At 29.0% G+C, this 14,835-nt stretch overlaps 1 protein-coding gene across 13 annotated transcripts in view; it reads right to left on the reverse strand.

Moving 5' to 3' along the window:
- Positions 1-492: 492 nt before the first annotated feature.
- The window catches only part of LOC129963436 (endophilin-A-like), a 97,498-nt gene continuing 83,155 nt past the window's right edge, over positions 493-14,835 (reverse strand). For 5 of the 13 annotated variants that reach the window (XM_056078162.1, XM_056078007.1, XM_056077843.1 and 2 more), the window contains 4 exons: positions 12,472-12,620; positions 11,544-11,681; positions 9,292-9,533; positions 493-4,136 (listed from right to left, as the gene is read on the reverse strand). In XM_056078162.1, the coding sequence (XP_055934137.1) occupies positions 9,298-9,533; positions 11,544-11,681; positions 12,472-12,620 (523 nt within the window). In that variant the 3' untranslated portion in view covers positions 493-4,136; positions 9,292-9,297. The remainder of the gene's footprint in view (positions 4,137-9,291; positions 9,534-11,543; positions 11,682-12,471; positions 12,621-14,835) is intronic. The other 8 variants (XM_056078325.1, XM_056078244.1, XM_056078794.1 and 5 more) reach the window with 5 other exon arrangements.

The raw sequence follows: 14,835 nt of genomic DNA on the forward strand, positions 1-14,835 counted from the left end.
TGTTTCAAAAATCTGCTTAATCTACTCTGCCCCGAATAACGCAGGGGCACTAATGTAAAAATATACATAATATGCACATTTTTTGTGGATAATAATTTCATCTGAAATAACTGATTTGTTACAAAACAAACATAATACTTAAATAATACATCATAAGTTAAGAGAATATTAGAATCAAGGGTGTAAAAATTTGGGGAGAAAAAAAAATTGTCTGATTTTGTAGTCACTCTTTCACCTAAAATTCAATTTGAGATTGACTAGTGCTGAACTGCAGGCATTATATAAACATTAAAATAAGTCTTAGAAAATGTTTTATGGTAATGGGAAAGAAGAATGAATAAAATTTTAGAAATAACTGCAGAATGCTGAATTTTTGTAATTAGAATGAGTATGAATGAATGGTTTTGCTGATTTGAAGAATTTCTAACAGTTATAAATTTTTGTTCAGAATACAGTGAGAATCGTTTGTGCAAGAAAAAGTAAAAACATAAATGCTCATTAAATACATAAGATTTATTTCATCACTTTCACTCAACAATCAAATTTCTTTAGTGGATGTAACAACACTTGATCAGTGGGAATGATATCTTAAATATTTATTGCTGAAAAATATTTGAACAATAAACTTCTCCAAAAGAATGACACATAAATTACATAGAGTATTGCAAATTTCTAGGAAAGATCAATGCACTTTCCCCCAGTTTAAAACAAATAAAAATAACATCCATTCTATTGAAACGTTCTAAAACACACAATATACAAATGGCACAAAGTTCTGCTTAGGGGAATAGATAATTCATTTGAAACGTTTCAAAAAAATAAAGTGTCAAATTTAAAAAATTGCTTCTGAGTTGTAAAATACAAGCTTCAAAAAGTTAAGAAAAGAATGCACAACATGTATTTTTCTTTATCAACACTGAAAACTTTCCTTAATATTTCTCTATCTATTTGTATTCAATTCCTCAAAAACCAGACCAATATACAGCAAATGACATCAAAACAAATTTAACATTAAAACATGAAAAATATTATTGCTCAACCTTTTGTGTACTCCACAAATTACATATAACTATCAGGTCTTAGGACAGAATCAACAGATATGTTAAACGCGGTTTCCTTAATTTGAAGTAATCAAAATACTACTTTTAAATGGAATAAAATCTAAAAATTAGAATTTTTGTATTTAATTGGGTAATATAAATTTTTTGTTAATAACTAAATTATCTGTTTAGCAGGAATAACTTTCTTATTCCTCTTTCCTGCCTTTTTATTTCTCTATTAACTGCTTAATATTAGAATATAATTTTAGACAAGTTTTGGTTACAAATAGATCAAAATCAGTATGAATAATTTTTTTTTTCAAAATAAATACAAATTCTATATGTGTCAGTTTTTAAAATGGGTAAAAACTGACTGAAATTAATAAAAAAGTATGGAAACCACGTTAAACTATTGAGATTCATTAAAACTTAACATTGAGACTCATTAAAACTTAAAAACAAACATTATTAAATATAAAACCATACATTTCTAAACAACGCTTAGTAAAATAATCCCCCAAACTGCTTCAGTAACAATACCCTCAGAGAAGGAAAGTTAAGACACCGAGAAGGCAAATGTTGACAATCACCATCCTTAAAGCACCACTATAAACTTCTGCTTCTATCAGAATGGCTCAATTTGTTTGTTCCATCAGAATATATACCATAGAACATTGTATCAGACATCAAGTATGATAAGCACATTGCTACACCAAGAGAGTTATTTCTGAGACGATTAGAGAGTAAACACCTAGATGCATAAGAACAGGAAAAGTGACAGGGACACGGACTTCGAGTGAGGTTCTTCCTTGAAAATATATTCGTGAGTCTAAATGAATTTTAGAGAAAACTACAAATTGCATTCCATACACACCTCTATTTTGAAAGATCTATGATTGATAACATACACAGTATTTTGTCGAAAGTAAAGTGAATTTCTACACATATATTTTACAATGACAAATAGCTCATCAGCAGAAGAGAAATATTCATAAGAAAAGTAAAATTTCTTTCATTCATGAAACTGTTGAATATTGATGCGAGAGATCTTAAACAAAGATTTAAATCACAATAACAGGTAATAAAAAATTGAAAACTGTTTAGCTGCAGAATGAGTTGAGAGCATTACAACATCAAGAAATTAATCTTCATAAAAACAAGATAATTTTATTGTTTGTAATTAGCACTAATAACATATAGACATAATCAATTTTTAACGGAAAAATTAAACCGTCACATTTACTTCCTTTACTGCATTCCAATTCATCATGTTATTCAATAAATGGAATCCTGAAATCTTTGATTAAAAACAAAAGCCATATATAACCTCCATATGCAATAGAAGATATAAAAAGAAAGATGAAAATTAGTGCATTTTACAAACAATTAACAGTGATTAATAATTTTTAAATGAATTATCATCTCTCTTTACATTTTGTTACAGTAAAGTAATTAAAACATTAAATTACCATTATACGATCATGGCCACAGCATAACTAACTTATTGTTTCTAAGAACATTCAGAAACACCTCACAAGCAATTACAATTTTAAAAATCTAACATGATATGATTTTTGTTAGATTAAAAAAAAAAAGAGAACAAAACAGCTAAAACTATATTTTAAATCATACTTTTACGATAACATAAATAAATCTTTCAAACACAACTTCTATACAATTTAAGAATCAAAAACTCCACAAAAATATGGCAAAATTGATTATTACCTCACTTCTAAAAGTTCGTTAATTTCCCCCCTATTATGACTTGTTTCAATCACTAAAGCTAATGTTGTTTTCAACACAAACTAGCAGTAAATAATGGAGGGACAGAAGGTTAGAAGTGGAAGGAAGTAGCGTCTCAGGTGTAGAGTGCTATCTTATAGATTTCCTTATGCAGTTTACAATGATCAATTTCAATACTTGTTTGAACTAATTTATTATTTATGATATAATCATTAAGTAACCTGAGACAGTTTCTAACAAGAGCTCATTTTCTTTAGGTTTTTTTTTTTTTTCCTTCTAATGATCAAATATTACATTAATGAAGTATTCAATTTAAAATACAATGCTATATAGCTATAGCAAATTTTAAAAATAAATTCACAATTTCAATACATACAAAAAAATTCAATTCTGAAATGCCATTATTTAAATTTTTCTAGCAATATGAAATAACTGTGAGTGGACCAGCCACACAAGAAAAGTGATACACATAAAGAGACAGCAAATTAATAAATTTTTGTAACATATTTTAATTTAATAAGTTTTAAAATTTTATACATAAATACATTTATTATATAGAGATTTCTAATAATATGTTATTCAGACAGTGTTTCAAATTAGCATGCACAAAAATTAAACAATGAAATGAGGTAGGAGAAAACTGTGATGATGAAAAATTTATACTTTTTAATAAATAATTGCTAAAAACAGGAAAACAAAATTATGAATCGACACATATTTTCATTCCACAGACAAAGAAGATGTTTCATCAGAATAAACACAACATTCAATTTATATCAGCACATTTCAAAAACTTATAACAATTGAAACATGAAAATTTATATCTGAAATATCAAAAAGTTCATGATAATTTGTCTCACGATCACTATTAAAATTATGAATAAATAAAATAGGTCCACTTACAGTTAGAATATAGTGGTCATATTAACATAAATAAATTTAAGTCAATAGTAAAACATCTGTAATGTAATACTGTAAAATTAGAGAAAACAAAATCATAAATCATTGCATGCATTTCAAGAGCAAAACTACTGGCCACAAACCAATAACACAAAGGAACTTTCAGACACAAAAACAAGAGCACAGTGCAACAATTTAATGTACAAATGCAATTCTTAAAAATACAGATGAATATTTATGAATATGATGCAGTCAACTTGTTATTTCAGAAATAAATGTATTCCATACACAAATAAGTGCATCTTTGTTTAGTTACTAAATGTAAAACTGCAAACATCTTTGGCAAGGCTGTTTTGAAAAAAGAAAACCAAACAATATCAACACAAATAAGTTCGGAACTACTTTTCACTGGCATCTCACTTCCACAATAGTTAATTTCAAAAGATAAAAGATCTGAAAATAGAATAATACTGTTTAAAAATAATTCAACAATCATGATAAAATAAAATAAATGATTAGTTTGTTACTATTATCTAAAGCATTCAGAATTATATTAATCCTTTGTGAATTTCCTAATTAGCCATTTACTTTGTTATTAGCAATGAGAAATCAGAATTTAATAAAATATTTTCTTCATATGTGATAAAATTTTTATTATCTAAAATTTAGGACTTTTTAAAAAAAAAAAAAATGTGCATATTAGCAGGAATCTGGCATTTTGGAACTGTATGTGAAAAATAAATAGATAAAAAACTTGATCATGCATTTTAGAGTTAAATAACAAAACCATCTGAAATTTAAATATTTTCTAAAGCTAAGTCAAAATAGAAAACTACATTTTAAACACATTCATGTGTATCCAATCATATCTCAAACAGCTATATTTATATAAGCAGTTAATACCCATTTGTAGGTAGGTACCCAATCACTTTTTCTATCTCAGATTGGAGTCTGATTTTGAAATTACACTAGTGATACTAGAGTTATATGTCATAATAGTAAAAAGAGAAAGATGATACAGTAGACTCCCGATTATCCGCGCCTGCCGCACTAAGTGTTTGTTTTTGCTTCCAATCAAAGAGAAAAGGCTTCCAAAGCAAGAAGCAAACACAAATGACTGATTTCTTCAAAAAGGTGTAGTTTTACAGTTATGCTTTTGTAATTACATAATACATTATAGTATTAAAACAGTACATATGTATTCATTTTTCTGTGTATCCTTGACGCCTCTCGTAAGTACAAAGCACTTTTCTGTTTTCATTAACAAAATGCATTTTAGTTTAATTTTGAGTGATATACTAAAATATTAAGCGTTAGTTAAACATTTCCTGCTGTTTATTTTACGTTTTATTGTACATAAAACGATTTTTCAAAGTTGGAATGACTATTTTCTGTTTTGCTATACCCGTTTTTAGCCTTTTTCGGATTATCCGCGATTTTTGTTATCCGCGACGGCCGCGCCACCCAATTCCGCGGATAATCGGGAGTGTACTGTACTTCATATAAAATCTCATTCTGGAAGTTTTTATTTCACATGGGCTCAAGCCCAGTTTTCATATATCTGTAGAAATGATGCGATTTGAACAAACAATCATCATATTGTTAAAAAAATGAACAGCCTGCTTTTCAAGAGACAGAAATTGAAAGCTGCATATCAACTAATAACAGAAACAAATGTCATTATTAAGAAGGTGACATGAAACTATATCATGGCTATTTAATTCGACACTATTGAAAATTAATTTATATTTTGTGAAAAAATTCAAGCGAAAGTTAGATTAGATATGACAAGGCCTTGGAAAAAAAAAAAGAGGAAAAATTATCCACCCGATATGACGTGGGAATGTCATGCGGGATCAAAAAGATACTTAGAAATCATCAAAAATAACTACAAAACAATTCTTTTATAGCACATATTCAGAAATATTTAGGGCTATGCTTTGATATACAGTCATTTGGCACATTGCTAGGTAGGCAATTTTTCGGTGGCGCTTTGTTTGGGGTTACATGGTTGCCATTTTTTTCATGTTACTGTATTTCGATCTTTCCTGTTCATTTCCCTTGATTTTTTCCTGTTGCACATACTTCTGCTTATTTTCGATTACATTTTTTTGCATGCATTTCATTTTACTGCATTTATTGACTTTTTTCTTTTATATTTCCGTAAATTTGCTGCAGCGTTCCTCGGTACCTTTAGATTGGAAAAATGTTGCCGTTCGCGCCACATTCAGCCATTTCGCTATAATTTGGCGATAAACTTTTTGGGTGAAAATGACTATATATCAATGCTGTTCCATATTTAGACTGTTAAAATAGTTTCAATTTTCCCTTGTAAACAGCACATGCCTTTTGATTCATCTTTCTGTTTTAAAGCTGGGTTAAGCTTTGATATACTGTCATTTTGCGCTTTGCAAGGTTGGCAATTTTTCGGTGTCACTTTTCTTAGCGTTACCCTATTGCTACCGTTCTCGCAACATTCGGCCAGTTCACTATAATTTGGCGATAAATTATTTTTTTGGCGAAAATGACTGTATATCAAAGCTGTTTGTACAGCTGAACAATATGCACAGGCTATAGACAATGCTCCTATTGAAACCGAGGCATCATTTCTGTAATTCACACATGGATCGAAATTCAGAGCGGTATACTCCTTTTCAGACCAAATATCAGGAACGTTTGTTCTTTCACTTCTTCTCCTGTGTCTCAAATTTAAATTTCTGTCTCTGTCAACAGACAGGGGAGATTCATTCTTTCTCTGTTATTCAATTGCCGTGCGATTTAAAGAGAGATTGTTACTTAACTCAGCAGAAGAATCTCTTTTGAAGAAAGTGCGGACATTCTTTCTCTGATACTCGCTAATATTTTCATTATCGCATATTGCACAACAAACGAAGTGCTCCGGCCAAGGTTGAATTTCCTTCTTTTGGGGATAATGAGATTTGAATCGCTGTTTAAAATCAGATGTAAACAAAGACATGTATCGCATATGAATACCACAGCTCTTGCTATTTGTACATGCGAAGTTTGAGATTGCCGCTCACGCTCGGATAAGTGCAAAGCACAGATACTGCTGCTTTAGGCATGTGTGAAACGTAGTAGGAAATTAATTAAAATCACAATTATAAAACTCCTTTTTTATTTTATTTTGATACGACTTCAATATACTAAAACCTTCTCCAATAAATTCCCTACAAAATGGTACAAATATCTCCAAAATTAAGTATTTCTTGAGTTTTTAAGGTTTCAACATATAGACGCTTTCAGGAGACTTTATTTTATATTATGTATACATATATATTCATTTTTAGATCAATTTCTATATAACGAGTACTTATTGCAATGGTTTTCATGGTAAGATTTCGGGAAAAATCTTTGCAGTTCTTCGGAGATCTTAATCTCTGGAACTTAAAACAACCAAAACATACATATATATGCATATAACACTTTGTTCATATTATTTTGAGTACAAGATAACTAGAGTAATTTTATTTCAATTTTAACCAGCTTGGAATAAGTTGCAAGAAATGTAAAAACCTTGGATGAGTTCAGAGATGGACGATCTAGTTCAAAGATGGTGGAGGCGGGTTTGAATTTTTCATTCTCTATAACTTTCTAATATTGAAGAAAGAAAAATAAATCAAATAAGCCAAATTAGCACCTCATTAAGATGAATAACTTTTGTATTTAAAGTTTCTCGATAGCTTCAAAGTTAGGGACTAAAAAGTAATTTTCAAACCTTAATTTTGAATGTTTCTAACATCAACAATTTATGTTGCCAGTTGAAAAAAAAAAAAAAAATGAAATAAAACTTCTTTTATTTCTTTAAACTGAAATAGTTTAAATACCTGTGGTGTAAAGTTCAAAAGTTTCAATAAAACTAATTAAACACTTCCTTTTCTTTTTTTAGATCCTTATATATTAAAAAAAAAAAAAAATCTTGTTAATCTGGAGTTTATATATATTTGATGGCTCATTGATTTGATGTCTGCTGCATTACTGAGAGTGTATATATTAAAAAATATTGTATTAATAAAACACAACTGTTATGGGTTTAACTGAAGGATAGGTTCTTTAATTAATCGACTAATAGCGATTAATCGAGGGGGAAAAAAAGAAAGATCGGCAAAGACATCATGTTAGTATATTGACTATGCTCATCAATGACTTTAGTTGAGCCTAAAGTTTGCCCCCATCATCTAGTTAATACACAAGTGACGAATAATATATATAAATAAATTGATATATATATATATATGATAATAAATAACTGATAATAAATTCTCTTTTATTCTAATTAATAGTTATAACTAAAATATTTAAATGTGCAAAAAATAAGATGAAATTTTCATATTAATTAAAAACAGACGATTTTTTCTTCTCTAATATAAATGAAAAATCAAACTTGATCTTCACTTTAAAATCTTCAATACTTTAGATCATGAAACACTATTGTTTGCATTTAATTGAAAGAATACTTGCAAACGACAGTTGATTTCTTTAAATATGTTTAAAATGGAGAGATAAATTTTCAGTTGTTGCCAACTAATACAAACTTTGAAACAAGCCTAGATTTGTATATTATTTTTATGTTTGTATTTTAATATTTATTTTTCAATAAATACTGAATTGTTGATAGCATTATTAACATTATCTATGATTGCTTCAATATGCAATATTTCATTTTTACTTTATCACATACGAATTGTAGAGAAGGTATTGTAATGGTTAAAAAAATTCAAATTTGAGATTTCGATGAAACTCTTTGTTTCGGACCTCAATATCCGAAAACACAGCATTTTTGGCACTATGGCAGACAATCAGACAAAGAGAATTCAAAAAACACATTAAGGTAGACAAAAACAAGATGAAAAGGAATCTTCCCTTGTCTCCTAGCTTGTCAAGAAAAATTTTTAAAAATGTGTTTATCTCAGAAAATTTTTCAATATGTGCTTTTCGATGTCGGAAGCACATTCCATGAATTCCATTTCGTCCCGATTAATGACAAAAATTTATTATGAATCTATTTCAAAAACTTTTAAAGAAAATACTTGTTATATATTTTGCAAGTCATATGTGAAATGATCATAATGTGCAGAATTATTTTTTTACTACATAGATTTAAATCTTTATAGAATAAAAGATATTTGAATGTGCTTTAAAATCATTTAAAAATAATCAATGAATTATTATTTGTTTATACTGAAAATTTTACTATTTGATATAAAAGTTTCATAGGAAAGCACTTGTTTCTCTATAATATTGTAGAATACAAACATAACTTATTAAAACAGATTGATTATAGTGTATTATCAAATCAAAGATTTATTAAATTCCAATTCTGTTTAAATGCAATTTTTCAAGTAAAGATTCTATAGATCCACTTGAAACAACAATCAGTACATTCTTATCATGAAGCATATAAAATTTAGCAAAGCACAAACTACTGAATAACTTCAATAATTAAAAATAATTATTTCTAGCTTGGTAAAATATCTGATAAAATATATAAATTTTCTTTACAATAATAGACTTTCACACCATTTCCTATAAAAAAAATGAAAATTATGAAAATGTTTATTAATGATTTCACCAATCAAAGCATTTTTACCTGAAATTATGGCAATGGCACCAGAACTTGAACGTAGTTGACAGGGAAAAGGCCTGTACGATTATGGATGGTTCCCTCAAACCAATTGTCATCCACACGACTAGTTAATGTAATAACTTCACCTTCTTTGAAGCCCAGTTCTCCTTCATTTTCAGGTTCGAAGTCATAGAGAGCTTGAGCACAAGGTTGTTGCACAACAGGAGTCCTGGCTGGAGAACGAACAGGAGAGGGTAGTGGCGATGCTGAGAAACCCATTATAATAAATAATCTTTGCACTAGCCAGTTTTACTTTCGGCTCAATTAATTCTCAAAATCTGGAACTTGTGTTTCGTATATGTTTCATATTTTTAAAGACCATATTAGGACAATTTTGGGATATAGGGTCTGCTTACAACTCCGTACTTTGTATAAGATACTGAACATTCAAGCCTATTTTAATGTTTATTAACTACAAAACTGACAAAAAAAGGTAATATATTTTATCCAATTGAATAGTTTCATTTTATTTCAAAGGTTTTTGTAAAGAGATATTTCTGAGTACTATATAAAAAAAATGTAGGGGGAAAAAAAAACAAAAAAAACAAACAGAACATTTATTTTTTTTCTAGTGTATTCCAAAAGAGCTGTATGTATTGGTTACTAACTCGCAATTTAAAGATCATAATTATTTAAAGTAGATTCTGATGAATGAGACAGACGGAAGCAAGAAAAGAATGGGTATAAAAATTGTTTACTTTCATAATAATGCTACTAGTTATTCCTATTGAAATGAATGTAAAACAAGGAAAATTTATTAATAATAAATAACTATAAACACAATAAAAAGCAAACCTAATTTTCTATCATAATCCTTTATTTCTATCACTAACGCTTTATTTATCTATTTTCCAGTGTTTTTTTTAAGTGAATGAAATTTATACCAACTTCCTGCATGTTTTATACCTCAACAGTTGTTAGAACACTAGTAAATTGACTTGCGAAATGAGGAGCCATCACCTTCTCACCCCTACCATTCCATTTATACTTAAAATGATCCTAATACCTCAATCCATCTTGGAGCAAGAATATTTCAGATTGTAAAAATTAAATCAGAAATAAAACACTGAATAATATTTTTAGAGGAACAAATTATAATAAAAATAAGGGACAGTATGAATACAATACCAGGAAGGCACTTGTCTTTGATTTTGCAAATGAAAATATAAGAAGTTCATATTGCTCTGCAATTATTGATTTTTAAAAAAAATGGAATTTGTCTAAGATTTAGCATTGTTATTCATAAGAATTAGTGTTAGTACTCTCTATAGGACAATTGATTAAACAAAAAAATATTGAGGATGGGTGCATAAGTAATGAGGTTAAAAGCATTCTTACAGTTAACTTTTCAACAAAATGTTTAGAATTTATGTAATTCAAATTTCAAAAGAATACTAGAAAAGGTATATTTATTTTACTTAGTTACTTTACAAAACTTTAGTTATTTATAATCAGAATTATTTTGAAATCACAAGCTAAAGATTGTAAAGTTTTTTTTTTTAAAAAGAATAAATTAAAAATAATAATGAATAAAATATTATCTGCTTTTAAGTAGAAAAGAAAGTGTAAAAATTCATAGATACATAGTACGTTTTTATAAAGATATATTAATTAGATGTAGATCAGATAAAAAAAAAGACAAATTAAAAAGTTATTTATGAAATTTTAGAACAATCAGAAGAATTTATAATAAGCTTTTTCGTAGTTATAATATGCACAATTAATAATTAATACATGATCCCAATGCATAAAGTCTTTGTTTAAATTCAATACATATTTTAATAAAGCTTGGAATAAGTAAAACTAGTAGGAATGCAAACTATTGATTAATCATTTTAAACACATAAAGGAATACCAGAGGATTTCCAAACACATTATAAAAGCAAGAATTGAAAGACAATAATTAATTTAACAAAGCAACATTTAATACAGGGCTTGCACATGACAGATTTTGTCACAATGTATTGTAAACATTGTACTTCTGATCAAAATGTATTAAAAATTTTGTTCTTAACTATTTAAACCAATTTAATTTCAAACAGAAACTCATTTCAACTGCCCAAAATGAAGGACCGTTTATAATCCTTTCAAGTAGTTTTAACAATGCAACTCCGCATAAGTAATGTAAGTGCTAGAAAAGACTTATGGAGATAGTACAAACCCTGCATAATAAAACACAGAAAATAGTGTTAGTAATGAAATAGGAACGTTAGTACCGTTAGGGGAACGGTTAGGAGAGCGACCAGGTGAGGTGGCCGAAGTTTGGCCACCTCCAGCAGTAAGGCCACCAAGAAACAGAGATTTATGAGGTGGATGATCGACAGGAGTGCCGGCAGGAGAACGAGCTGGAGAAGCTGAGGGAAATCATATTAGTTACTATTTGATTTTATTTGATGGTGTAGAAGTTATTAATTAGCTAAATTATCTACATGGTTTTCAAATCCTCAATTTAAAAATGCTCCGAAAATTGAGTTTATATTTTGAATTAAATTTTAAGTGAATTTTAAAATTTCAATTTAAAGTGTAAAAGAAATAACTAATAATAGATTGCAAAGTTTTGTTCTGAATTTTGTATTTCAAGATTAATTAGGGTTTCAAGTCAAATAAAAGGTTAATATTTTATATAAAATAAGAAGAAAAAAAAATGTTCAGAAATGTTCTGATAAAAGTTTAAGATGTAAAAGCACTTAATTTAGCAGTATAATATTCCAAAAGATCTAAATGTCTTTGAATTTCAGGAATTTAACAAATATTTAAAAGGCATAAATACTTAAGGATAATTTTAACATGAAAACCATGTTTAAAAATAAAGGTAAAAATATGTAAAGATGCATTACTTTTTCAGGCTGCAAGCAGCATAAGCCATCTTTGAGTGCTAGTAAATACTACGGATCAAATAAAGAGTAACTAAATTGATTAAATTTCATTTTAAAAAGTATGTTTTCAAATTAAGACTGAACATGAACTTATAGTTATATAAGTAGATTTTTTTTCCCATATTTACCTCAGTGGGGAATGAATAGAAGTTTGATTATGAAGGCGTGCCCAAGCACTGAACTTAGAAAAAGCGCACAGGCAAAGATTTGTACAGTAAGATGAAGGCCAGCAAGAGCTTTTTGCATTTTTATTTAAATAACTATTTACCTTTTATTGAAGGGATTACTGTACCACCATTTAAATTACCTCCATATTCAACTTGTGGAGATATGTCATCATGTAAGGAAGGTATATTTAATTCATGAAGTTTCTTAGGTTGGTATGTTTCCCTTGGACGACTAGCAGCTTCATTTCTCCTAAAAAATAAAAAGTTTCAAATCATAATCAGTTAAAAGCAAATTAATTTATCAATCATTTATAAAATATTAAAATTTCTTCAAATTATACACTTTTACTGTTGAATTCTGTTTGCAAATGTCAATGACTACTATATCAGCTATCAAAATCTGTATTATTCTGCATTATCTGTTCTACACAATTCATGGTATAGATATTTCAATATTTTGAATCAAGCATTCATTATTAGGATATTTCTTGCAGTAAATTGTACTGTTTTTCACCCTCAATACATTCAGGTGATAAAAATTATGGGATACCACCTAGTAATGTATCAGACCTCCTTTCGCCTGGTGAATTGCAGCAAATCAATATGACATTGACTCAAGAAGTTGCTGAAAGTCCCCTGAAGTAGAAACATTTGTTGGAATTGTCCAGGATGTTCTTCAAACCAATTATGAACTACTGTGGCCTGGTCACAGTAGTTCATCCATAAAAATTGTCATTGTTTTGTCAAAATTGCCATTGTCACTGTCATCCATAAAAATTCTATTGTTCCTTACATACATGATGTTGAGTGCATGCAAGTGGTCACCAAGTAGCTGAACATAACCATTTCCAACCTGTGATTAGTTTTTTTGGACCAGAGGACCAAGTTTATTGCATGTAAAAACAGCCCACGCCATTATGTGAAACAGTCCACATCACCACCAGCTAGCACAATGCTTTGTTGACAACAATGGCCCCATGACTTCATGGAGTTTGCAGCACACTTGAATACTACCATAAACTGAAACTGTGACTCACCTGATCAAGTCACAAATTTTCATTCATCTAGGGTCCAGCTGGAATGATCCCAAGGCAAAGAGAAGCACTGCTGTTAATGTTGTGCTGTTTTTAAAGGCATTCGAGCCAGTCTACTGCTGCCATAGCCCATTTAAACGAAATTTTGCATCACAATCTTAATGGACACACCTGTCGTATGTCCCACATTAATTCCTGTTGTTATTTCATGCAATATTGCTATGATTCTATGCACATATTGCTGGTCTCGATCATTAAGCATAGGCACTGCAATGTCCACCGTGAGAAGTTATGTCTAAAATTAATTATTCGCAATACATTCTTGACACTGAGGTCTTGGAATGTTAATTTTTGAAATAGAATGTCCCATGCATCTACCTCCAATTACCATTCCACATTCAAAGTCTACTAATTCCTGTCATACAGATATAATCACATCAGAAACCTTTTCAAATAAATCTTATGAATACAAATGAAAGCCCTATTAGTGCATTGCTCATTTACACATTTTGTAAGAAATACTACTACTATCTGCATATTACTATCCCATTATTTTTGTTATCTCAGTGTAGTTAACATGTTATATATAAGATGAATATCAACTAATTCAAAGAACATATAACATTCCATGTAATTAAGTCATAATTAATCAATGGCTTGTCAAATTTTCTAGATAATTCTTTCTTGCATTTCAAGATTGTGTCTATAAGCTTAAACTTTGTCATTCCCAAGATAATTCGAGTTTAGGTACCTTAGAACACTGGTACACCCATGCTTTTCTTTCAAAGTTAAGAATTCCCTATCCTCTTAAATTCAAAATGACATTCCATGTTCTTAAGACATTAATATGCAAAAGATGTAATTTAACTAATAGATATTAAGGAAATGTATATTCGAACATCCTTTCAGAATTCTCAATAAAGAAAAAAAAAAAAACCTGCCTGCCGAATGCAACAGGGTGAAAGTCCATAAAGAACAAAGTATGTGCCATAGACATTCAAGAAATAATAAGTGTCAAGAACCAGAAATTTTTTTCCCAGTGATATCCAAGTGTCTCGAACAGCTGCTGTTGTTTCATTGATTAGACATGGGAGACTCAAAATTAATAAATTACTTTTTACTTTTTCTTTTTGAGAAAAGCTTAAGAAAGGAACAAAAGTAGAAGCTCTGTATGTGCTAATGGCCATGACCCCCCCATCTACTTCTTAATTTTAATGCATTACACTTTACTTACATGCATTACTCTTTAGAAAAAAACGCTGTTGATTGATTTCTTTTTCCATCACTGTATTGCATAATCATTTTAAAGGACATTTAGTATCCTTGAAAGGTTTTATAATACGCTCCAATGTGAATTTTAGATGCTTTTTAAATATGATTTGTCTTTCTGTTTCTCAAAGCTATTTAAGGGTAATCTGTATAGCCTTCATA

The sequence above is a fragment of the Argiope bruennichi genome, chromosome 1, assembly GCF_947563725.1.
Source record: "Argiope bruennichi chromosome 1, qqArgBrue1.1, whole genome shotgun sequence".
Lineage (NCBI taxonomy): Eukaryota > Metazoa > Arthropoda > Arachnida > Araneae > Araneidae > Argiope > Argiope bruennichi.